The sequence below is a fragment of the Saimiri boliviensis genome, chromosome 2, assembly GCF_048565385.1.
Source record: "Saimiri boliviensis isolate mSaiBol1 chromosome 2, mSaiBol1.pri, whole genome shotgun sequence".
NCBI classification, from domain to species: Eukaryota; Metazoa; Chordata; class Mammalia; order Primates; family Cebidae; genus Saimiri; species Saimiri boliviensis.
In genome coordinates this window covers 207,232,435-207,259,269 of record NC_133450.1, presented here as the reverse complement: position 1 = coordinate 207,259,269, position 26,835 = coordinate 207,232,435, and the positions used below count along the sequence as shown (strand labels likewise).

General features: G+C 46.0%; 1 protein-coding gene across 5 annotated transcripts in view; it reads left to right on the top strand.

Moving 5' to 3' along the window:
- The window catches only part of WHRN (whirlin), a 105,142-nt gene that overhangs the window by 37,555 nt on the left and 40,752 nt on the right, over positions 1–26,835 (top strand). For all 5 annotated transcript variants that reach the window (XM_039474728.2, XM_039474731.2, XM_039474730.2 and 2 more), the window contains exon 3: positions 1,406–1,531. In XM_039474728.2, the coding sequence (XP_039330662.2) occupies positions 1,406–1,531 (126 nt within the window). The remainder of the gene's footprint in view (positions 1–1,405; positions 1,532–26,835) is intronic.

Here is a 26,835-nt window from a genome sequence, read left to right as displayed (position 1 = left end):
GGGTTCTCGGTTCGAGGTGGGCAGAACCCAGGTCTGACTTGGTCATGAGTCGGCTGCGACTGTGTGACATTGTCCGGTTTCCTAGCAGGACTTATGTGTGTGACAGAACCAACAGTAGCTGGTATTTATTGAGCATTTACCAGGGGCCACAGACCGGCCACACACTTGTCTCTTAATCCTCTTCATGGTAGCCTTATAAGAAAGGCGAATATTATTGTCATCCTCATTTTTAGGGGAGGAGGCTGAGGTACAGAGAGGTTAAGTAACTTGCTTAAGGTCACACAGCTGTACCCTCCCCTGGAACGTTGGGACTTGAGTCTGTATTCTTCACCACCTCTCCCCTGAGACAACATGTTTAAAGGGGACAGAACGCTTGCTAGCTCTTGGATGACTAACTTCCGAAATAGAAATCTGGCTGGATGGCCTTCCCTACTGCAATGAGCTGTTTCCTGGTGCCTGAAGATCCCCACTGTCCCTGTCCCGTGGGCAGTCACACTGCTCTCTTTGGATCCCTCGCATGTCACCGGGTCTTGTTGCTGCGTGTTTCTGGCCTCTTTGGGTTGGGTTTCGGCTGTTCTGGTCCCCTGCTTGCTTTTCCGTGAATCCGCCTTTTATGCCCAAGCTACACTTAACCTGCACATTTCTGCGGCTTCCCTCATGGATTAGGACCCCTTCCGGAATCTGCCTGCAGCCCCCACTGCCTGTCCTCCCAAGCCCCACCCTAGCCCCCAGCACTCCCTGCTCTGGCCACAGCGGCTCACCTCTTCCCGGGCGCGGCTTGCCCTCCTAACTGAGCACTGACATGAGCTGTCCCATATCCCTGAAATGCTCCATTCCCCCTTCCCCACCCTCTGGCTGACTCTCGCTCACCCTCCCATCTCATCAGAGACGCCACTGTCTCCAGGAAGCACCCCCCACCCCGGTCAGGACCATTGCCCCTTCTCTGCACCCATGTGGCCCTCGAACCACTTTGTCACACGCTGATCACACTGCCCATGAAGGTCAGTTGACTGTCTGTACCACTAGACTGTGGGCCTCTCGTGAGCAGGACTGTCTATCTCATCTTCAAGCCCCAGCTCTGGGGCTGCATTTAGTGGGCAAACCCTATGTATGTAGAGCTAGGGACCGTCATCTCCCTCAGCACCTTCTTTAGGGACCGTCATCTCCCTCAGCACCTTCTTCCCACTGCAGTTGCAGCTGTGACCCAGAGAGGGTGAGGGGCTTCCTCAAAGTCACCCATCAAGTCAGAGCGGAGCTGGAGCAGGAAGTGGAATATTCTAGGGTATCTTCCAGGACTTGGCTTGGGCCTTCTTGCCAGCCGGTTAAGCTGTGCTCTTCAAGGCACACGAGCTCCTGAAGGTACGGCTCCCCCAGTCCCTCTGATGTTCTCCTCTCACTCTTACAGGTGAACCTGGTGCTGGGGGACGGCCGGTCGCTGGGCCTCACGATCCGTGGGGGAGCTGAGTACGGCCTTGGCATCTACATCACTGGCGTGGACCCAGGCTCTGAAGCAGAAGGCAGCGGGCTCAAGGTGAGGGGCGGGTGCGAGGGAGGACAAGCTCTGTGCATGGAGCTCTTTGCTGCTGATTTTCATCAGACTTCCAGCAGCGCAATCAGCACCCCGCCTTGAGGACTGGTCCCAGCTGGGGAGCCCTCCCTGGCTGCTGTACCTCTAAATTCACAGCTCACAGCAGCAGCGGGGTGGCTGCCTACGGGGCATGGGCAGCAGGCCAGCCCGAACTTGTCGTCCTGCTGTTTTGCAAACACTGCTGATGGCCTGTGACGGCCCATGATGGCCCTGACTTCAGGGTTTGTTAGGATGTGTTGACATGGAAGCAGAGAGAAAGTGATGTGCAGGGTTGGGGTTCCCTGGACAGCTTCAGGCCTGGCATTCAATACAGACAACTAGCAGCGTTGATATTATTGGCTCCCATTTTATTTATTTTTATTTTTATTATTTATTTATTTATTTTATTTATTTTTTTTTAAGAGATGGGATCTTGCTATGTTGCCCAGGCTAGAGTGCAGTTGTGATCCCATTACTGATCAGCACGGGAGTTTTGACCTGCTCTGTTTCCAACCTGGGCCGGTTCACCCCTCCTTAGGCAACCTGGTGGTCCCCCGCTTCTGGGAGGTCACCATATTGATGCCGAAGTTAGTACAGATACCCAATCAGCATAGGGCACTGCAGCCCAGAACTCCTGGGCTCAAGCGATCTTCCAGCCTCAGCCTCCCGAGTAGCTGGAACTACAGGCATGCGCCCCCGTGCCCGGTTATTAGCTCGCAGTTTAAGAGGCCTAACTGTGTGCCCAGCATTTGTGATCCACTTTACACATATCATCTCATTGACTCCTCAAGCTGCCCTGAGGGGTAGGGTATTATTACCCACATTTTCCAGTTGGGGAAACTGAGGCATAGAGAGGTTAAACTGACTTGTCCAAGGCCACACAACTGGTGGGTCGCACAGCAGAATTTGAAGTTAGGCAGTCTGAATTTCAAAGCCCTCACTTAGCACCCCGCTGGGGAGGCCGGGAACTCGCTCAGAGAGGCGAAAGGAGGATGCTGGACCCAGGACACCAATCACCAAATTAAAGAGTACAGTGTGTTTGGGCTAAATTCTGATGCCAGAGATGCCATAGCAGCAGCAATGGGTAGTGGTGGCCAGGGCACAGGTGGCCTTTGAGCCAGGCCATGGGCAGTGTGAGAGAGAGGGATGGGTAAAGGGGAAGGATGGGAGCGGCTGGCCAGAGGACCACGCGTGTCTGACTGTTGGTGACTCACTGCGTGGATGCCTAGCCTGTGTGCAAAGTCAGGGAAACACAGCACATGATGAGGCTGAGTCTTTGTAACAAAGGGCCTTCCTGGCATGCCCCGATATCACAAGATTTCATTCTTCACGCAGACAAGAAGAAAAGGTCACATGTGGCTGCCAAACCACATCATGGCCGACAGGGTAGAGTACAGAGACGATGCGTCCATCAGATTCTCTTAGGAAACAGGCACCGTGGGAAGAGCTCTGGGTTTGCTGTAGAGGAGACAGGGTTCAAGTCCCAGTTTATAGCTGTGTGACCTTGGAGAGTCCCTCCACCTGTCTGGTGTTCCCTTTCCCGTATAGTAATACTATGTAAGCCCTCTCCAGACACTGAACCTGCTGGCATCTTGATCTTTGACTTCCAAAACTGTGAGACATACATTTCTATTGTTTATAAGCCACCTAGTCTCTGGTACTTTGATACAGCAGCCCAAAGGGACAAAGGCAGACATCATCGTCATCATCATCATCACTGACGTAATCATTAACATCTGGCGTGTCTCCCCTTTCCCAGTTACTCTTCCAAGTGCTTTACATCATTAACTTGCTTCACCTTGCTTCCCTTTCCCATGTAATAATAACAGATAACATTCCTTTCTCAGGATTATTGAGAAGATCACGTGGGGGAATTATTTAATATAGTAAACATCGCCATAGATTGTGTTCCTCCAAAATTCATGCACTGAAATCCTTACCCACGAGGTGATAGTATTAGGAGGTGGGGCCTTTGGAAGGTGATTAAGTCATGAGGGTGGAGCCCCATGAATGGGATTAGTGCCCTTATAAAAAAATGCTGCACGGGCTGCTTCACCCCTTCCACCATGTGAGAACACAGCAAGAAGGCACAGTCTATGAACCAGCAGATGGGTACTCACCAGCCAATGAACCTGCTGGTGTCTAGATCTTGGACTTCCAACCTCTAAAACTGTGAGACGTGAACTCCTGTTGCTTCTAAGCCACCCAGTCTGTGGTACTTCGTTATAGCAGTCCAAATGGCCTCAGACAAACATCATTATCATCGTCATTATCGACATGGTAATTTACACTGATCATGTATCTTTTCTCCCAGGTGCTCTTCTGGGTGCTTTCCATCATTAACTTGTTTAACCTCTTGATACTCTCGTGAAAGTAGGTTCTGTTGTGAGCACCATTTTTATTAGTTTTAATTTTTGTTGGTACATCATAGGTGTATACATTTGGGGGACACATGAGATGTTTGAATACGGGCATGCAGTGTGTAATAATCGCATCGTGGAGAATGGGGTATCCATCCCCTCGAGCATTTACCCTTTGATGAGCACCATTTTACAGGCTCGGTAGGTGAGACTCAGAGTTGCACAGCTAATGAGAGGGAAAGCCAGGATTCCCATCCAGGAATGAGGAGTCTGGTTCTAGAACTGTGCCCATAACCAGGCCAACCAGATGGGTAGGAGGCGTTCCACAGTGTCGGTCGGGTCTAGTCGATTCTGAAACGTGTTGGATCTAGGTACTTGCTTTGCTTTTAGCAGGTAGGAGTGAAGCTTCGTTGGGACTCCAGGAGGAAATAATCTTATAATATTATGTATGCAATTTTTGTTTAATAAATTTATGTTGGAATAATTTTAGACTTAGCGAAAAGTTGCAGAGAGTTTCTGTTTATCCTTCACCCAGCTTCCTCTAATGTTAACATCATGTATAACTGTGGTATATTTGTCAAGACCGAGAAACTAACATCAGTACAATATCGTTAAACAAACTATAGGCTTTATTCACAGTTTCTCTGCTCATGTCTTTTTTCTGTTCTATTCCAGCATACCACATTGCATTTAGTCTGTATGAAGTTTAAAAGCCATTTATTTCCCCCCAAAAAAACTGAAACAAAGATTAGAGGCAGTTTCTAAACACAGAGTAAAGATTTGGAACAAGTGGAAGAGGTTGGGGAGGAGGAAGATGGTGGCAGAGGAAAAGAGATGAAGCCCGGATGAGTGATTTCCCAGAGCACCTGCTGTGTGGGGCTTCAGACCCCGGTACAGGCAGGGCACAGACTTGGCTCTGAGCTTCCTGGCAGCCAGCACAAAGAGTGAAGCAGGTCAGTGATGTCTGTAAGAGGAAAACAGACCAGCTGTGTTTGAAAAGTCCAGTTATTACTCCTGCTGAGGCCTCAGAACAGTTTTCCCCTGGTCCCTCCTTGAGAGAATGTTGTGTGGTGCCATAGTGTTCAGTGACATAAATGCATGAGCAGCTTACATACCTCGGTGGTGGTGCATACTCCTGATTAAGTCCACGTTAAGAGAAAGGGAGAGCGGGAGCATTCCGGAGAGACAGCATGTTAGGTCTTGGTCTGAGAGCACTAAGCATCTCTCCTCTCTCTGATTACTAATGAGTGGTGTCTTTTATTCACGTTACTTTTTTATTGAGCAATTACTCTGTCAGGAACTGTGCTATTCTCATTCATTATTACATAATTTTTGCAATGATATGTTTAAAGAAAGAATGTTCTTCTTGCCAATTTATAGATGATAGATTCAGGAACAATGTTAAGTGACTTGTCCAAGACCACCCAGCTAAGAGCTAGAACTGAGATTTTAACTCACGCCAGCAAACTCCAAGTCCACGTTCTTAACCACTATGATATAGCACCTCCCAGTCCTCAGTTTATAGCTGAAGAAACCAAGACTTATAGACTTAAGCTGAGTTGCCCCAGATCAAATTCTTTCTGTTGTCAGAGCTGTTATTTGAACCCAGGCTTGACAGAGCCTGGAGTTGCCTTGTGCAGAGAAGGACAGGAGCCCTGGGACCTCCACGACAAGCTGTGAGAAGGTGGGCATGCCCTTCCCCTCCCTGGGCCTCAGTCTCCCTACTTGACACCTGGGCTAGATGATCTCTGAGGTCTTCTCCTAGATCTGCATATTTTCCTGGCCTGAAAAGTTGCAGAGAGTTCTCTTTACACAGAGTAAAAATTTTAAGTGAGTGGAGGAAACTGGGGAGAAGGAAAATGTGGGGCAGGGAAAGAGATGAAGCCTGAATGAGTGATATTCCAGAACAGTTGCCGTGTGGGGCTGCAGACCCAGCTACAGGCAGGACACAGACTTGGCCTTGAGCTTCCTGGCAGCCAGCACAAAGAGGGTGCCCAGACGCCAGGAATGTACTCCATTCTTTCACCTGTAGTTGTCATATTCACAAAGAGATGTCAACATCAGTCACCAGCTGATAGGTCCCTCTTTTGTGTGGAAGGATGTGGACATTCCATGTAGGCAAGTGTCTGTGGCTATCTCTTGCTTTTCCTCTTTCCGTTTAGTCTGTGAGTACATATACTAATGATTCCTGTACACGAACACTGTACTTTGCAGCTTCTGAGCTGAGCGAGACGGACACAGTCTCTAACCTCCTCAGCTTATATTCTAGTAAGAAAAACAAAAACAAATTATACAACTGTATATTTAGTTACAACTGTGACAAATACCAAGATGGCAAAGCACATGGAACCAATTGAGTGTATAACAGGGGAGACCAGCCGTGGTCTTGGATATCTGGGAAGGCTTCCTGGAGGAGGAAGCATTTCGGTTGAAATTTAAAAGAGAACAAAACTGATTGCGTAAAAGAGACAATAAGAATTCCAGGCAGCAAGAACAGCAAATGGCAAGTCCCTGAAGTGGAAAGAAATGTTCCAGCGTGCAGAGGAAGGCCTGTGTGGCTGAATGCAGAAAGCCAGGTGGGGAGAAGATGCCTGGCGATGCTGCTGAGGAAACAACCAGGTCACACAGGAGATGTAATTCACCCAGGACTGTGCAGCTGTGAAAAGACGATGGTCAAGGTCTGCAGTTATTAATGTGGCGGGATGTCCGTGGGCTGTTGTTAAGTGAGAAATGCCGGCGGCAGAAGCACATAGCTAACAGGATTTCATCTGAATTCTGCGTGAATGCAAGACTATGCACAGAGGAGCATCTATGCTGGCACACACCACCGTGTCAACAGTGGAGATCTCAGGTGGTAAGATTAGGGATGATTTTCACTTTGTTCTTTATGTCCTCGGGCGGCATCTGAATGGGGCAAGTGTTCCTTTTATAGCCTTAAAAACAGCAGCAATAAAGTGATCTCCATTCGGAAACAACGCAGAGAAAGAATATTCCGTAGAAGTTTTCCACTCACTTTAGTTTGCCTCTCAGTTGCAGGCAATCAAAGGCTTTATTTGCTCATAAAATGCCCGCCTTCAGTAAAGCCCTTTCTGTCTTCAGTGCCCTCTGCAGTAAAGCATTTTATATTCCTTCCATTATTGTACTTTCCCCTTTGGATACGCTGACACCTGCCTACACTCACTCGGGCATCCAGGACTGATGAATTCTGTGTATTGCCAATGCACTTTCAGTGGAATTAGGCATATTGAAGTGGAATAAAGGGGCTTGGCTACGTGGGCAGTGGAGCCAAGAAAAGGCTTTATTTGTAAATAGGGCTCCTTGCTGCCGCGCAGAGCTTCCATGGAAAGAAAATGTGCCTTTTGCTTGGCTTCCAGCTGCTCAGCCCACTTAGCTCCTGAGGGCCTGGTTTGAGTCCAGGGGAGGGTCAGGACGGCACTGCCCTAAGTGGAGAAGCACTTAGGGGGGTCAGGCAGGTTCCCAGCATTTGCCCTGGGGAGGCCCCGTGGAACCTGGCACCTTTCCACCCCCTCACCCCGAGTCGGGGCTAACACCCCTTTCAGAGTTTATCTTTGGATCTCTCTAATTCCTTTGCACCTGCCCCCAGCTTTAAACCCCACCAGAGAATGGACCACAGAACCTTCTTTGTTCCTGTAAGGACAACTGAGATTGACTGGCATCTGAAATTAACCATAGTGATAAGCAGTTGCCTTTTATTAACCAGCCATTATGAATCAGGCACTGTACTCACACATTAGATACACTTTTATTTCATCCTCCTGGTAGCCCTATGGGGGACATTAATAACATTATTTAATACGTGAACAACTGAGGCTCAGAGAGGTACAGTATTCCCTGGATTACACAGGGATCTGGTATCTGGCCTTTTAAGGCCCTCCAAAGGTCCTACGCTTTGCTCTGCCACCTTCCTAGTACCCTGACTTGATCAAATATCAAAAGACTGCAGAGAGAGGAAATAAAGGACATTGAGTCTTCTTAGAAATCACCAAGCTTCCCAAGGCCAGTGTGGTTCCTGGATCTTGCCTGGCCCACGTCCTTCACACCTGAGGTTACCTGGGGGTGGGAGCACATTTCATCTCTGCTAAGGGAGGCAGGTGCCATCCTGGCTGAGGCTCCTCGGAACAGAATCTCTGTTCCCATGAATGTCTCATTCTTGGGGTCACCGCGATGCTGCTTGTGGCCACAGGGCAGGCCCATCGAGTGTCTAGTGCAGGAAGAGTGTTTCAGTGACAGTGGGGACAACCTGCTGCTCTACAAGTCTATCACGAATGCTGGGCTGTGCCAGAAGCCTGACCATATTGGCTTCATAGGTGAAGCCAAGAGAGCTGGGACTGTCCCCTCCACAGACTGGCTTCTGCCAGGGTCTGTTCTCCGCACCCACCCTCTCTGGACAGCATTCCATGCTAAGTACACACCAAGCAGCAGGTGATCTATACGTGTCATCTCTCTCTACCCAGTTCTAGGAGGTAGGAACTCTTTTTTTTTTTTTTTTTTTTTTTTTTTTTCAGGTGGAGTCTTGCTCTGTTGCCCAGGCTGGAGTGCAGTGGCGTGATCTCATCTCACTGCAACCTCTGCCTCCCAGGTTCAAGCAATTCTCCTGCCTCAGCCTCCCGAGTAGCTGCAATTACAGGTGTGGGCTACCCTAATATGCCCGGCTAATTGTGTGTGTGTGTGTGTGTGTGTGTGTGTGTGTGTGTGTGTGTGTGTGTGTTTAGTAGAAAAAGGGTTTCATCATGTTGGCCAGGCTGGTCTCAAATTCCTGACCTCAAGTCCTCAAGTGATCAACCCACGTCAGCCTCCCAAATTGCTGAGATTACACGTGTGAGCCACCACACCTGGCTGAAATTCTTAGCCCATCTATAAATTGAATTGAGTGCTTATTTAATGAATATCTCTTCTCCCAGATCATGGCTACATGGGGTAAAGAATGAGTATTCTTTATACATCGTATCCCTGCCGAAGATGGCACCTGGCACATATTAGGTATTCAGGAAATTGTTCTTGTCTTAAAGCGAGTGTGGAGAAGGCAGGCTCTGAGCCAGGTGTCTTTGACTGCAAACCTTCTGTCTTGAGCACTGTCTCCTTTGCATCCTGGCCTGAACACAGCACAGAGCAGGCATTTTTGTTTGAGAAGTGTGACTGGTTTTTCCACTCACCTGGATTGTGAATTGAGCAATCAGACCCTGTCTCTCAGAGACGCTTGCCTTTGGGGTAGAGGAAGCTGAGTAGCAGTCTGGCTCACAGTGAGGTTTGCTCATCACAGGTGCTCTCTGGACATTAAGTGCCACCTTCAGCTCTTCCCTGATGGAGGGCAGATGGCAGGAATCAGTCTATACTCACAGATCTTATCTGCCAACCCTCCATTTTACACATGGGAACGCTGAGGGCCACAGGGGAGGAAAGGACTGGCTGAGAGAAGGGCTTAGAGCTCTGGGCCCCCAGCATAGAGCCCCCTTGCCACCAGGCAGTTTTGTCTGCTGATTCTGTCCTGATGCTTCTGCTGGGAGGTGAGAGCAAGCCCAACAGACTCTCCACGCCTGCTTCCTGTGTCGTCCTGGAGGAAGGGGTGTGGTTACTGTGTTTGTTTTGCATTGCTATAAGGGAATACCTGAGGCTGTGTAATTTATAAAGAAAAGAGGTTTATCATGGCTCACAGTTCTGCAGACTGTACAAAAAGCAAGGTGCAGGCATCTGCTTCTGGTGAGGCCTCAGGATGCTTCTACTCGTGACAGATGAAATGGGAGCAGGTGTGTCACAAGGTGAGAGAGGGAGCAAGAGAAGTCCCAGGCTCTTTTAAACAACCAGTTCTCACGTGAACTAGTAGAGCGAGAATTCACTCATTACCTCTGGGACAGCACCAAACCCCCATGACCCAAACACATCTCAGCAGGCCCCGCCTCCAACATTGGGAAAACATTTGGAGGGGACAAACATCCAGACCACATCAGTTACTATGTAATATTTGTTTAATAAGGATCTTTTAAATGTATTTCATTCTGTGATTATCACTGATCTTATGGCAATCCGAATGAGGATGACAAAAATAATGTCTTAATATTTATATAATGCCTGACAGTTTAAAAAAACCTCAGATAATAAGGGTATCTTACAAGCAACTCTCTGCCTTTTAATTCTACAACTTGGATGAATGGACCAATTTCTTGAAAGATCCAAACTACTAACACTCAAGAAAGAAAAATAGATAACCTACAGATATCCTATATACTACATGTCAAAAAGAAATGAAGTTTATAGTTAAATTAAAAAAAAATCAAACCCAGACAGTTTTATGAATGACTTCTGTCAAGCAGTTAAAGAAGAAATACTGTATTTTCTCATGCTGAAAATAAGACATGAGAGAATACTTCCCAACTCGTTTTATGAAGCTGGTATTATACAATATTAAGACTAGATATATAAGAAAAGAAAACCCAACCACTATACTTCACAAACACAGATGGAAATAGCCTCCACAAAACATTAGCAAATCAAATCCAGCTATCTCTATGAGGGATAATTCACCCCAACCAAGTGGGTTTTATACAAGGCATGCAAGGCTGATTTGAAAATCAATGTAATTAACAAATTAAAAGAGAAAAGCCATGTGATCAGAGAATGTACTTAAAAAAATTCAACATCTATTCATGATAAAGACTCTAAACAGACTAAGAATCAAATCTGAGGAAGAGTATCCACAGAAAACTCACAGCTAACATATTTCGTGGTGAAAAATTAATCCTTTCCTTTAAGATTGAAATAAGGCAAAATTTTTCTCTCAATTGTTCTACTCAGTATCATACTAGACATTGTATTTAGTGTAATAGTCAAGAAAAAGAAATAAAAGGCATACAGATCCAAAAAGAACAAAGAAAACTCTCACCATCTGCATAGAAAATTTCAAAAATTTGGCCAGGTGTGGTGGCTCATGCCTGTAATTCCAGCACTTTGGGAGGCTGAGGTGGGTGGATCACCTGAGTTTGGGAGTTTGAAACCAGCCTGACCAACATGGAGAAGCCCCGTCTCTACTAAAAATGCAAAATTAGCTGGGCATGGTGGCACACACCTGTAATCCCAGCTACTCGGAAGGCTGTGGCAGGAGGATCACTTGAACCTGGGAGGTAGAGGTTGCAGTGAGCTGAGATCGTGCCATTGCACTCCAGCCTGGGCAACAGAGCAAGACTCCTGTCTCAAAAAAAAAAAAAAAAAAGAAAAAGAAAATCTCAAAGACTCCGCAAAAGACACAAAAGTCAATGTACAAAAATCAATTGTATTTCTAGCAGTGAGCAGCTGGAATCCAAAGTTAGTAACAATACCATTTATAATGTGCTAAAATACTTAGGTATACATAGCCAACAAAATATGTGTCGTTTCTGCATGTGGACAATTACAGAACAAAAAAACAAAAACCTAAATAAATGGAGAGACCTGTGTTCATTGATTGGAAGACTGAATAGTATGAAGATGTTAAATCTTCTAATTTGATCTAGATTCAACATAATTCCAATTCCAATCCCAGGAAGCTGTTTTTTTTTTTAAAGATATTTATAAGCTGGTTCTAATTTTTTTGTGGAAATACAGAGAAACTGGAGGAGCCAAAACAATTCTGAAATAAGAGCCAGTTGGAGGACTGTGTACCTGACTTCCAGACTGACTGTAAAACGAAGGTAAACAAGACAGTGCAGTGTTAGGGAAAGGCGGGGTACATGGATCCGTGGAACAGAATAGAGTCCAGAAATAAACCCACACAAATATACCCAAGTGATTTTTGGCAAAAGTGCCAAGGCAATTCACTGGAGAAAGGGTAGTCCTTTCAGCAGATGGTGCTGGAACAACTGGCTGTCTATATGCAAACAAATGAACCTCAGCCTCACACCTTGTATGAAAATCAACTCAAAATAAATCATAGACTAAAATGTAAAACTGTAATGCTCTCAGAGGAATTTATAATACAAAATCTGTGTGACTTTGGGTTAGGCAAAGCATGACCAATAAAAGATTGACACAACAGACTTTATTAAAACGAAAAATTCTTGCTCTGCAAAAGATATTCTTCCCCCCCCTCCCCCTGCGCCCCAACTCCCATTGCCCGGGCCTGAGTGCGGTGGTTAGATTTAAGCTCACTGCACCTTCGACTTCCAAAGCTCAGGTGATACTTCCACCTCAGCCTCCCAAGTAGCCAGGACTATAGACACGCACCACCATGCCTGAAAAGGTACTTTTAAGAGAATGAAGAGATAAGTCACAGAATGAAAATATTTTCCAGCCAGGCATAGTGGCTCATGCCTGTAATCCCAGCACTTTGGGAGGCCAAGGTGGGCAGATTGCTTGAGCCCAGGAGTTCAAAACCAGCCTGAGCAACACGACAAAACTCTTTCTCTACAAAAAATACCAAAAAAATTACCCGCTTATGGTGGTGCATGCCTATGGTTTCAGCTAGTAGAGAGGCTGAGGTGAGAGGATCACTTGAGCCCAGGAGGTCAAGTCTCCAGTAAGCTATGATCATGCCACTGCATTCCAGCCTGGGCAACAGAGCAAGACCCTATCTCAAAAAAAAAAAAAAGAAAAAAGAAAAAAGAAAAAAAGAAAGAAAGAAAGAAAAAGAAAAAAGAGAAGAAAAGGAAAATAAAATATTTTCCAATCACATTTCTAACACAGAACTTGAAAATATGGTCCTCAACTTATGATGCTGTTATATCTCAATAAACCTATAGTAAGTTGAAAATATTGTAAATCAAAAATGCATTTAATACACTGAATCTACCAAACATCACAGCTTAGCCTGGCTTAAATGAGCAGAGCACTTACATTAGTCTACAGTTGGGCAAAATCATCTAACACAAAGCCTATTTCTTAATGAAGTATTGAATATCCCATATAATTTATTAAATACTATATTGAAAGTGAAAAACAGAATGGTTGTATAGGTGCTTAAAGTATGATTTCTACTGAATGCATGAAGTTGAAAAATCATTAAGTGGACCCACTATAAGTCAGAGGCTGTCTCCATCAAGAATGTGTGAAAAACTCTCAAAAAAACCCCACAAATCTCCAAGTGGGCAAAATACCCAGGAAACTTTTGTGTTAGAATTGCAGTGGTGGATGCATGACTCTGCATTTGTGAAATTCATAGAACTGTACGTCACAGAGTGCCTTTACTGTATACACATTTGTAGAACTCAGCCAGGATGTGCATGGGAGGGGGCACCGTGTGGACAGGGAGAGGAAGATAAAATCCAGACTGAGATGAATGGAGACAACACAACTGTTACGAATGATTTCCATAACCACACTGCAAGGGGATAGAGAAGGAAAGAACTGACCTAAGTCGCTGGGAAACATTGGTTCAAATGGTATTATAAGACAGAAACCAAGAAGAGCCATATACCAACACTGTACTTCAGTTGGAACCCCCCGCCCCAAAAGTATATGGATTAGGGGCTGGGAGTGGTGGCTCACGTCTGTAATCCCAGCACTTTGGGAGGCTGAGGTGGGCAGATCACCTGAGGTCAGAAGTTCGAGACCAGCTTGACCAACATGGAGAAACCCCGTCTCTACTAAAAATACAAAAATTTAGCTGGGCATGGTGGCACATGCCTATAATCCCAGCCACGGGAGGCTGAAGCAGGAGAATTGCCTGAATCAAGGAGGCGGAGGTTGCAGTGAGCCGAGATCGCACCACTGCACTCCAGCCTGGTCAACAAGAGCAAAACTCTGTCTCAAAACAAACAACCAAACAAACAAAACAAAACTGCGTATGTATATACACAGAGATTAATAGATACAGAAATAGATTTAGATATGTGCACATGTATGAGTTATTATACATATTTATTGTTCCTCACTCTATCCATTGAGAAGAGACTGTAGCCTGGGCCACCCCAATAAAAATAGGTACAGCTAGCACCTGGATACTGTTCTTCAAATAAGAGGAACCGGGGCTCTTTGTAGGAATGGTAGATTCCAGGTCTAGGGCAGGGAAAATGAACAACATGAATCTGGAATTTCTTGTGCCAGAAAGTAAAGACGTGCTATAAAGTAAACAGTCAAGTGAATGCATGAGCATATCAGGTGTGCACGGAAGCCAACCTAAACACACTCTCTGTAGCCAAAGGAGAATAAAATAAGCATCCACGAGCCCAGACTAATGTCATTACATAAATAACTGAATACATAGATAAACGAAGGAGAAGGGATGATTCTTCCTGAAGGAAAAATGGGAATTTTCCTTTCCCATTAATAAACGTAGAAGAAGCATAGGAATAGAAAATCACCCTTAGAACATTACGTTTGGTAATCATTTCCATGGCAAGAATCATGAATAGATGCTAAAAAGTAGGCATGAGTTAGCTAGGTGTGGGGTCTCACACCTGTAATCCCAACACCTTGGGAAGCTGAGGTGGGTGGATCACTTGAGATCAGGCGTTCAAGACCAGCCTGGAAAACATGGTGAAACCTCGTATCTACTAAAAATACAAAAATTAGTCAGGAATGATGGCAAGCATCCGTAATCCTAGCTACTTGGGAGGCTGAGGCAGGAGGATCACTTGAACCTGGGAAGCAGAGGTTGCAGCAGGCCAAGATCATATCACCGCACTCCAGCCTGGGTGACAGAACCAAACTCCATTTCAAAGAAAAAAAAAAGTGGGTATGAGTTTAAGCAGAAGAAGGATTTTCTGTGTGGTTTCAAAAGATCTCTATCAATGTACTTCATAATTATAAAGGGTAAACAGTAAGTTTACAGTGGAGGATTCTGGTAGTCACCCTTAGCAGAGTGTAATACATATTTTTAAAATCTTTACTGTGTTTTCCAATGCAGAAATAATACTTGCCAGTTGTAGAAAAGAGAAACAGTTTACCGGGATGTGACAGCAGGTGGCACGTCCTTCCAGATCTCTCTTGGTCTGACCTACTGTACACAGTGACTTGGGACCCTTCTTGTTTGTTTCTTCCTTTTATGATTCAACCATGAGCTTCATAGTTGCTTCCCTGATTCTTCAAAACCTGACATCTCTAATTTACAAGATTTTGATTAAGTTGTTGCCATTTCCGAGTATTGAGATGGGCCTCCTTAAAAGTAGACCGCACAGAAATGTGGCAAATGTGTATTTTTGCAGGCTCAGCATTATCATTCTTTCCTATTGTGATTTAAAATCTGTAATGTTGTTTCTTCTGCTGTCAGAGAGAGAAAAAAAAAAAAACATGCAGGAAGGAGAAACTACAGAATGTCTCCTGAGCATGCTTGTGTTACCCTCGAGCAGCGGGCTTTGGAGACAGCTGTTTCCGGCCGCAGAGGGGGGTGACCTTGTCCTTCCCTGGGTGCCTCAGGGCCCAATGAGTCTGTCTTCTTGTTGGAGCGCTGCAGGCACTTGGGTGGGCAGCAGGTACTGACAGCCCATGGACAGAGCAAGATGCGTGACCCAGCACCTGGATTCGTGTCTGTAGCACGCCCTGCATAGAAATGGCATTGACTGGGGAGGGCGGGAGTGGGAGGCAGAAGGCAGCAAAGACTCCTGGTGCCCCAGGTGCTGTGCTGGCAGAGCACCGGTGAGAGAAATGCTGGCAGCCAGCATCCACAGAGTGATTCTTCTAGGCTGGGCACCCCGCTAAGTGCTTTTTAGGTTCCACTGTAGTGAATCCCTAAACCAGGCGCCCCCTGAGGTCATTTATCCGGCCCCTCGCCGCACTTCAGGAAGGGGCACCTCTTTCATTGGTGAGAGGAGCACAGTATGTGAGGGACAGTGAACTGGTCCCCTGTGTAAAAAGTCTGGGGACGCCTGCCCTAAACAGTCTCCGTGGTAGGTAGCATACCATCCTTCATTAAAAGATGTGTAAACTGAGGCTCAGAGAGGGCATCACTCGCTCAAGATCACACAGCAGGGAGGTGGTGGAGCCGGGATGGGGATCTGGCTCCAGAGCCTCCCTTGTTAGCCCTATAACTCTGAATTTGTGTGATGGAAACTCAGGCCGATGCCCCTTGGCAGCCCGGCGGCCAGCTCTCCTCACTTCTGCCCGGTTCTCTGCCATCAGCACATTGGCGACACCTGCCCGATGTTTCTGCACAGTCTGCTTTTAGATTTGGAGCCCGGAGGATTCTTCTGGCCATTTGGGATACGTTTTAGTAAAAGCATGGTGAAAATGGCAGAAGATAAAGCAGTGTGAGGGTAGTGGTGATAACAGAAAACAGTAATAATATATTTTTAAATTTTTATTCTTTACCTTTCTTGTGTTGCTGAGGGAATAGTAATGACAGAAATAAGTCATTAGGGCAGAGCAGTCTTCTAGTTATTTCTAACACGCAGTAATGATGACAGCAGTTGCCAGCGTTTGGGGAATCTGCGCTCTGTCCCACCCATGCTGCTTAGTGAGTGCTGTGCCTACAGTCAGTGATTTGATCCTCCCAGTACCCCTGCAAGGGGGCTCTGGTATCCCCATTTTTAGAGTCGGCAGCTGAAGCCCAGAGAGTTTAAGTAACTTGGCCAAGGTTACATAGTTAACAGGAAGACAAGGTGGGATTCAAATGCAAGTATTTGAATAAAATGGTATTATGCCCATTTTAGAGTGGGCAGCTGAAGCCCAGAGAGTTTAAGTAACTTGCCCAAGGTCACACAGTTAATAAGAAGAAGAGCTGGGATTCAAACACAAATAGGTTCGGCACTTAGCCACAGAAGTCACATTCTCATCTCTTCTGTCTCCTCACAACTTCTCCGGTGAACCCCAGAGGGTCTTACAGAACTCAGACGGGCCACCTCTTTGTGAAGCGGTTCTCAGGCAGAATGAGGGAGGAACACAGGGCAGGGCCTTCCCCTGTAGCAGCTTGAACTTACTGCTTCCTGAAAATGAGGGAGGAGCGAATGATCTTTGCTTCAGGTTTTCCTGTGTGTGTGGTGTGTGCGTTCACGCACACATCCCCCTACAGTGATATTTCTGATGTCTCCATAATAACGATGGCACGAAAACAACTATTTCTTGACCATCCGCTGCGGGCCCAGCCCCATCCAGGTGCATCCTCGGAATCATCTTGCTCTGTCCTCTTGGTATCCCCAAGAGGATCTCCTGAGTTTCATCACGCCCATTTGACTGATCAAGAACCCGAGACTCAAAGAGATTAAGCAACTTACCCCAAAACCTATTTTTAGTTGGCAGAGAAGCTGCAATTCAAAGGCCACATGCCTCACCTCTGTGCTGACGCCAAGAGGGACAGCTGAGTACAAAGTCACAGTGCCTTGGACTGGCAGAGGACTTCCTATTTTACCTTGGGAAGGTTTTGTCCATGTTTCTCTGACCCAAAATCCAGTGCTTTTTCCACTCCCAAGGGCAGCAAGCCATCGATCACTTCCATGCCAATGCCCTTTCATCAGTGTGCCTGTACACGTGTTCGTACCTGTGTGGTTACAGCCGGACTCTGCAAGAAGGGATAGTTAGCTAATGCTAAGAGTTGCTTAGTGCTATGACTGCCATGGTGCAGAAAAGGGGGACCTGTGGCCCAGATGATTCAATGTCTGTCACCCCCACTTGAGAGCATGGGCCTAGCTCAACTTTTATAATTATTTAAGAATTTATGGGCCGGGCGCGGTGACTCAAGCCTGTAATCCCAGCACTTTGGGAGGCCGAGGCGGGTGGATCACGAGGTCAAGAGATCGAGACCATCCTGGTCAACATGGTGAAACCCCGTCTCTACTAAAAATACAAAAAATTAGCTGGGCATGGTGGCGTGTGCCTGTAATCCCAGCTACTCAGGAGGCTGAGGCAGGAGAATTGCCTGCACCCAGGAGGCGGAGGTTGCGGTGAGCCGAGATCGCGCCATTGCACTCCAGCCTGGGTAAGAAGAGCGAAACTCCGTCTCAAAAAAAAAAAAAAAAAAATAGAATTTATGACTAAAGCTGTATCTCAACCAGAAAGTATTTTTTGGGGGAAAATCTAATAATAATGACAATAGCAGCTACTTCTGACACCTACTGTGTGCGAGGAGCGGTGATGACATTTGGGGGGCGGGTGGGTGTTGCAGGGTAGGTAAAAACCTGTCTTGTCACTTTATCACCCTGAGACTTGGTTTCCTCATTTGTAAAGCTGAGGTAATAATATCTCTTGGAACATGGTGAAGATGTAGCCAGAGAATCTCTAGCAAGCCCTTGATGCAGATAAAAGTATTTTTTAAAAATTAGCTTTAAAATATTATTTCTGATTTTCAGTATAACCCTGTAAGGTAACCGCTTGAGTCTTGCTTGGGGCTGAGAAAGTGGAAGTGATTTGCCCAAGGTCACTTGCCAGGCAGGGGCTGCCCACGGTGGCAGGCTTGGCTCTGTCCTCGAACACCAGGTCAGCGCAGTTTCTGCAGTGGGGCCTGCCTCCCGGGTAGGGGACAGTCTTGCATTGTCCCTCTGGGGTGGAATGAAGCCGAGGCTGATCCTGCCTGTCCCTCTCTGGTGCCCCAGCCCAGGCCCCACACAAAAGCCCCTGCTTTTGAGGACTCGTGGCAGAGCAGCAGCCTCCCCAGCACCTGGTTGCTTTGGGGCCTCAAAAAATCCCCAGGCTTTTTTAGCAGGATGTGGGATGACAAATTCCTTGTCCTTGCTGATGTCCGGCTCAGATAACCAGGCTTCTCCTCCCCACCAGCACCTCTTGCTGGAGTGGATTCTTTTCTGATGAGCCATGCCCTTGGGACTGCCTGTCCCTGAGGTGCAGTGGCCACCTCTCACCCCTGGGCAGGGGTCCACAAGTCCTAAGCCTCACAGTTGGCTCTTGCTTCCCTTCCTAGAGACTCTAGAGGGGCGGTGCTTCCCAGGCTCCTGCAGATTCCAGTTTCTGTTCATAATAATAGCACCGCCTACATCCTAGGCACTGTCTTGTCAAGACAAAATGAACTAATGCATGTAAAGCCCCTAGCCCAGTGCCTGGCACAGGATAAGCAACCAAAGAAAAAAACGGTAGCTGTAATTGTCTAAGTGATTTGCTGATGGCAAGATTGATCTGCAATGGCATCTGAGATGCTCAGATAACTGAAGAATTGACATTGATGAATGTCTTTCCCAAGAAGCCAGAAGGTAATTTATTTCCCAAGAAGCTGCCACAGGCTGAGTGACTGCTGTAGCCTCTGTCCCCTACCCGCCCTCGGCTGTGCCACCTTCTCAGTCCTTCCTTATGATCCTCTTAGTTGGATTTTTGAAATGGCCTCTCTGAATGAGTGTGTAATCAATCGCAGTAATCAATCGCAGAAGTTCGAGGTACTTAGTCCTCCAGCCTGGTCTTTACAGCGGCCCTTGCTAGAGTGCTGATTGCTTCAAGGCAGGCCGCCACCAAAAAGACTTCATTTCTCTGGGCAAGCCCATTAGAGCAGAGCTCACCTGCAGCTCGGCCACAGGAAACGGTGAGATCATTTGTTTGTGCACTCAGGGTCCCTGTGACCCATTTTGTCCACCAGAGAGAGGCTACTGGCTGGGGCTGGCTATGGGCTTTCCTTCTCATCTCATTCCCAAGTGGCTGAGCAAAGGTCCTGGCATAGGTAGGGGCTTGAAGAGCTGACTGGCTCCAGGAATGTCATTAGTTGCCCTTCTGGCTTCACATGTGGCCATGCTAAGTTAAATGCCTGCTCGTGGGTACATGTGGTTTACTGCATCTGAGGTCAGCATGGTCCCCTCTTTCATAAGGGAAATGATTACCGTGAGCATTTCCTCAGCCTCTACTGTGGGATACGGCACATGTGAAGGGCTTTGGGAGAGGTAGATGACTGTATTAGGCAGTGCTTTGGGCACTTGACCATGCGTACAGATTGCCAAGGGACTGTTTCAAGTACCAATTAGGATTCAGCAAATGTGGTTCTATGGCCGCGTAACCACTGCAGAACGTAGGGGTGTGTAGAACCACGAGCTGTGTTCCCAGACACTGTGGGTGAGGAAGTGACAGGGCACAGCAGGGGCGGCGTGTCTCTGCTCCATGATGTCTGCAACCACAGCTGGAACACTCAACATCTGGGTGCTGGAATCATCTGGAAGCCTGTTTCCCCCTGTGCCTGGAAGTTGATGTTGGCTGTGGGCTGGAGGCCCTGGTCTTCCTGCACAGGCCTCTCCTGTCATCTTTCCAAGTGCTAGTTTGGGCTGCTCCTAAGCATGGCAGTTTAGAGGGATTTCCAGGGGATGGGTGCTGGGAGAGAGGTGGGTGGAGGCTGTATTCTTTTGATGACACAGTCTCAGAAGGCATGGAGTATCCCTCAGCTGGGCTGTCTCCTTTAGATCTGTCACAAGTCCATGCAGGTTCAAGGGGAGGGGGGCTAGGCCCTTCTTCCTACGTGAGTGTCCTAGGGCTGCTGTACCAAATGGCCACAAACTGGGTGGCTTAAAACAACAGAAATGTATTCGGTCATGGGGCCAGAAGTCCAGAGTCAAGGTGGCAGCAGGATCACTCATCTCTCCAACCGTCCTTCTGGTTTCTGGTGGCTCCTGGCGGCCTTTGGCTCATGGCAGTGCCACTCCAGTCTCTGCCCCTGTCTTCCTGTGGTCTTCCCTGCCTGACTCTCTGTGGCTCAAGTCTCCCTCTTCATTCTCTTACAGGGACAGAAGTCATTGAATTTAGAATCCTCCCTAAATCCAAGATGATCTCTTCTTGAGATCCTTAATGACAGCTGCAAAGACCTCATTTCCAAATATGGTCTCACATGCTCAGGTGCTGGGGGGTTAGAACTTGGACATACTTTTTGGGGAACACAGTTTGACCTACTCTTTATGATGGGGTGACAGGGTCCCAGGGAGCACATGAAACTCAGAATATTACTGTGGCCATTTTTGGAAAAATACAGCCTGCCTCAGTAGATTTGGGATGGAGCTTGAGATTTGGCATTTCTCACTGGCTCCTGAGTTAGTACACATCTTAAGTCTGTTTTAGCAGCTCTAACAGAGTACCTGAGATTGGGCAGTTTATAATGAACATAAATTTGTTAGCTCACAGTTCTAGAGCTGGGGGAGAGAGAAAGAGAGAAAGTGTGTATGCATATGAGAGAGAGAGAGAGAGAAAGTGAGTAAGAGAGAGAGTGGGTGAGGGAGAAAGAGAGAAAGGTGGAAAGGTAGAGTCCATGTGACGAGATCACCTTTGAAGGGTTTCATCTCTTCATACTGCCTGAGTTTTAGTGGACACACATTCAAAGCACAGCACTGTTCATCCATGGACAGCACATGGGGTCCTGCTTTCAAATTGCTGACAGTCTAGTGAGGATGAGGAAGGAGAAAATAGCAACCTGTAATAAAGTCAGACCCGTAAGAAGTACTGTGCTTTTATACTTGGATAACAATTAACATCTAAGATGTACAGGGAGTATTCTGGGCAGTTTGTATATATCAGTCCTTTTACCCTCACAGCAACCCTATGGTAGGGGTGCTTATCCCTTGCTTACCGATGTCAGGCTCAGAGAGATTAAATGACTTACCCAAGGTGACACAGCCAGGACCTGGTGGAGCCAGGCAGCCTGCTTCCGTGTCTCTGTGGCCACTACACGGCCCTTCCCGTGCTGGGACCTCAGGTGGGTGCAGTCAGTCCAGATGAGGGGGGCCGGTTGTGGCTGCAGAGAGGACGTGGATCTTGAGCTGGCCTTCTCTTGCTTAACAGGTTCTTGCTGAGCCTCTCTATATGCCTGACATGCAGACATGAGCCAGAAAACACATGATTTTTACCCTTGTGAAGAGTGTGGTGTGGTCGGGGCATTGAATGTGGAAGATTATTGCCAGGCAGAGAAATGAAGGAAGAGCTCTTCCAGGAAGAATTAGCAGGAGGACAGACATAGAGGCATGGGGGTCAGGGACGGGCAGGTGGGCTGAGAGGGACCAAGGGACTAACAGAGAGGAGAGATGGGGAGGGAGCGGGGAAGGGATCGGGAAGGAGACATAGCTCCAACAGCGTTTCCAAGACCTTGCAACTGGCTAGAAGAGCCCAGGGATGCACGTGGCACTGGAGTGAGTGAGTATTAATTCCAAAGTCAAAGAGCCGTGAGTTAAGGCAGGTGGGAGGAGGCCAGAGCTTTCAGAGTTTGGGATGTCCAGAGAGCTGAGTGGTGCTGCGCACAGAGCTTTTGACCCAAACCCTTTGAGAAACGCTTTGAGCCAAACCCTTTGTTTGTTTTTAGTTTTATTTTTCCAGCTACTAAAGTAAAAAGTTCAATACATAATACACACACAAACACAAGCAGAAAGTAGAAGGACCCAGATATCCTGCCTTTTAAAGCCAGCCTTTATTATCATCATTTGTTTGTTTGAGATGTAATTCATATGCTGTAAAAGTCACCCTTTTAAAGTGTACAAATCAGCATTTTTAGTATATTCACAGGGCTGTGCAAGCATTACTGCTATGTAATTTCAGAACATTTTTATCACCCCTGAAAAACTGTCTGTACTCATGAAGTCACCACGCCCCGCTCTTCCCTCTCTTCACTCCCTGAAAACTACTAATCTGCTTTCTGTCTCTCTCGATATGTCTATTTTGGAGATTTTATATCAATGAATCATAGAATATGTGGCCTTTGTGTCTGCCTTCTGTTACTTAGCATAATGTTGTAGCATCTACCAGGAAATTTCTTCTTATGACTGAATAGTATTCTGTTGTCTGGTGATATTGCATTTGTTTATCTATTCATCAGTTGATGGACATTTGGGTTGTTTCCATCTATTGGCATCTTAATATAGTTCCTGTCATTCTTTTCTCTGTATTATTTGACATGCTTTCTATCATATACATTGTTTTGCATTTCACATTCTCATCTGCATTTTCCCATGTAAATAAAAAGTCACGAGTACAACTTATAAATAGTCGCATAATCATATTACATCTTGGGGCTAAATTATAATTTACCTAACTGTTCCCTTGAAGTCAGGCATTTAGCCGTTTCTAATTGAAATCAGGTTTTAAAAGGAGCAACAAATGAGAGAAACCTCAGAGGACCTTTCCAGAGAAGATTAAACCGCCCCCAAGCCTATCTATGCTAGCAGGCTTCAGTGCCCAGTGTGGGGCAGAAATAATTTATCCCAAATTCCTAAGAGGCATGGAATGGACCAGGTGAGATAAAGAAGATTCTTCTCCAGTGTGCCACGGCACATCTGCTGAAGGCCTAGTCCCAGTCTTCCCCAGACCCCCCGACATGGAGGGAGATGTTAGAGAAGGCTAGGGAGATGATCATGGCCTGTGCGATGGCTTGTCTTCTCACAGTTTTTTCATTTATTGTTGGATTTTTTTTTTTTTCTTTCTACACTTGGCAGTATGGTCTTTGCATGCAATTTGGAGAAGGGCAGAAAATGAATAAAGAGCTTGAAATTAACATTGCCTGGAATTGATCACTTGGAGGCAACGCCTATGAACATTTGGCACGTTTCTTCCCAGTCCCTTGAACACAGTTAAAGACCACACATCCTTATCTTATAATATTTGAGGCCGGGCGCGGTGGCTCACACCTATAATCCCAGCACTCTGGGAGGCCAAGGCAGGTGGATCCCCTGAGGTCACAAGACCAGCCTGGCAACATGGTAAAACCCCATGTCTACTTAAAATACAAAAATTAGCTGGGCATGGTGGTGCACGCCTGTAATCCCAGCTCCTTGGAAGGCTGAGGCACAAGAATTGCTTGAACCCAAGAGGCAGAGGTTGCAGTGAGCCAAGATCACACCACTGTACTCCAGCCTGGGTGACAGAGTAAGACTCTGTCTAAAATTAATAATAATAACATTAGGAAACCTGAATTCAAAAGTAAAGCATGTTCACTGCAGAAGACAGAGAAAAATCGACACTTAGGGAAAGCTAGTGCAGCCATTTGGTTGTATAACCCTTCAGTGTGTTGTGCCTACAAGGAATATAATATGGGTCAAAATATTTCAGCAAAACTGGGATCAGACTATTTTTTTTCCCTCACCTTCCATAACATTTTAGCATTATCCTGCCAGAGGTGTGCCATACAAACACACACACACACACACACACACACACACACACACACACACACCACAAAACGTTCGGATCCTTCATGTCAGAAAGACCTTTGCAAAATATTAAGTGAAAACAAGCAAGTTACAGCAAATGGTTATGTGATCCCATTTTTGTTTTTTTAAGAAGAGGAATATATTTTTGTACATACTTGTATATGTGAAGAGAATCCCTGAGAAAATGCCTGAGAAACTGATTGTGGGGCCTTAGATTTCAGGAACAGAGATGCGTTTAAGAGAAAGGGGTTTCAGAAGGGAGATTTTTATAGTTTGTGTATACCCCCCTTTTTTACTGTTTGACTATTTGTACTATGTAATTATATCAGTTTTGTAGTTTTTTGGAAGTTTCATTGGAAAAAGATAATTACATGTGATTAAATATTATACAATGTCATTTTTAATGGCAGTAAAATAATTACTGTATAGATATACCATGCAGCATTTGACTAACCACTAAGTCTTCAACATTTTGGAGGGGGTCCAAATTCTTTTTGTAAATTGAAGTTTTGTATAACCATGGTTATTTGGTTGGGGTTAATTCCTAGAAGTGAAATTGCAAAAGCTTTTGCACCATTTTGTCAAATGCTTCTTAGCAAGTTTTTTTATTTTTCTGTTTTTATTTTTATTTTTTCCCTTGTAAAGAATGCTTTCTAATATTTCTTAGCAAGTTTCAACCAAGTTGTGCTCCAGCTGGTGAAGTGCCAGATGCCCCAGTACCCATTCCTCACCTAGATGGGGTAGGGGGATTGATACGGTTTGGCTGTTTCCCCACATCTCATCTTGAATTATACTCCCATAATGCCCATATGCTGTGGGAGGGACTCAGTGGGAGATAATGGAATCATGGGAGCGGTTTTCCCCATACTGTCCTCGTGGTAGTGAATAAGTCTCATGAGATCTGATGATTTTATAAGGGGTTTCCCCTTTTGCTTGGCTCTCATTTCTCTCTTGCCTGCCGCCATGTAAGACATGCCTTTCACCTTCCTCCATGTTTGTGAGGCCTCCCCAGCCACATGGAACTGTGAGTCGATTAAACCTTTTTTTCTTTATAAATTACCCAGTCTTGGGTATGTCTTTATCAGCAGTATGAAAATAGGCTAGTATAGGGATCTTTTGGTGTTCTGTTTTATTTGGCTGTTCGTGAATACCCACCATGTTTTTCTTACCATAAATATGGTAGGCAGAATAACGGGCCCTCCAAAATGTCTCTGTCCAAATCCTCAGAACCTATGACTCTCTTAGGTTACATGGCAGAGAATAAAAGTTCCTATTCAGTTGGCCTTGAGGTAGGAAGGTGATCCTGGATTATCCTGGTGGGTCCTGTGTCATCACAAGGGTTGTTAAAGTAGAGATGGGAATCAGAAGGAGGGAGCCAGAGAGGTGGCTATGTGAGAATGCCTTTTTGGCCTGAGGATATTGGCTTTGAAGATCAAGGAAGGAGCCACCAATATAGGAATGTAGGAGGCCTCTAGTAGCTTGGAAAGGGCAAAGAATTGGATGGTCCCCCAGACTCTCCAAAAAGGAACTCAGTTCTGCTGACATCTTGATTTTAGCCCAGTGAGATCTGTATTGGAATTCTGACCCAAGAACTGTAAGATAATAAATTCGTGTTGTTTTAAACCACTGAGTTTGTGATGACTGGTCCCAGCAGTGTAGGATACTCATATGATGTATAAAATATCACCAATACCTATTATAGCTCTTCCCCTTGGGAAGCACGTGGCTCTCGTCTAACATTCTTCCATCGTCTGGTGCTGGTCTCAGTGGTACTCCTTCTTCTTGGTAGGAATTGGAGGATTCTAATGTATTTGAAAGAGGCAGGTCAATTTCCTTATTTATGACTGTAAAGCACAGAAATGGAAACGCACTCTAGCCTCTGATGTCTGATGCTCCCTGTAAAGAACTGGACCTAGAATTGTTTTTGTTTTTGTTTTTTATTTTGTTTTGTTTAAGTCATTTTATTTTGAAATAATTTGAAGAATACCGCAAAGAACTCCTGTATACTCTTGTATCTGTGTGTTTGGTGTTGCTGTAAAGGAATACCCAAACCTGGGTAATTTATAAAGAAGAGAGATTTGTTAAGCTCACAGTCTGTAGGCTGTTTCAGCATCTGCTTTAGGTGAGGACCTCAGGAATCTTCCACTCATGGCAGAAGGCAAAGGAGAGCAGGCTTGTCACATGGTAAGAGAGGGAGCAAGAGAGGAGGGAGGTCCCAGACTCTTCGACAACTAGATCTCCTGGTAACTCATTACCGTGGGGAGGGCACCAAGACCTTCATGAGGGATCCGCCCCATGACCCGGACACCTCCCACTAGACTCACCTGCAACACTGGGAATCATGAGATTTGTAGGGGACGAATATCCAAACCATATCAGCCCTTCACCTAGACTCATTCGTTTTTCACGTTTTGCCACATTTGCTTTATCTTTCTACTTTTCTCTTCTTCCCTCCAAAGCATCGGAATTGTCTATCTCATGCCTCTTTATTCCTAAACACTTCAGTATTTTTTTCTCTAAGAACAAGGGCATTCACTCAATTTAATCACAGAACAGTGATTACAGTCAGGAAATTTAGCATCACTACAATGCTATTATCCTATCTACACAGCCCCAGTGTTTGCCATTTGTCCCAATAATGTCCTCCTATGGCAATTCTTTCTGCTCCCAGTCCAGGAGCCAACCCAGGATCACGTGTTGCATTTGGTTTTTATGATTGTTTAGTTTCATTTAATTTGGAACCATTCCTCAGCCTTTCTTTATCTTCCTATGACATTGATGTTTTTGAAAAATTCTGGCTCATTATTTTGTAGAAAAGTCTCTCTAGGTGGGATGTCTGGTGGTTCCTATGATTGGATCAGGTTTTACATTTTGGCAGGATCACGCTAGCCCCGATGCCAGGTCCGTGGTGGGTCCCGTGATGTCAGTCTGGCCCATTGTTAGA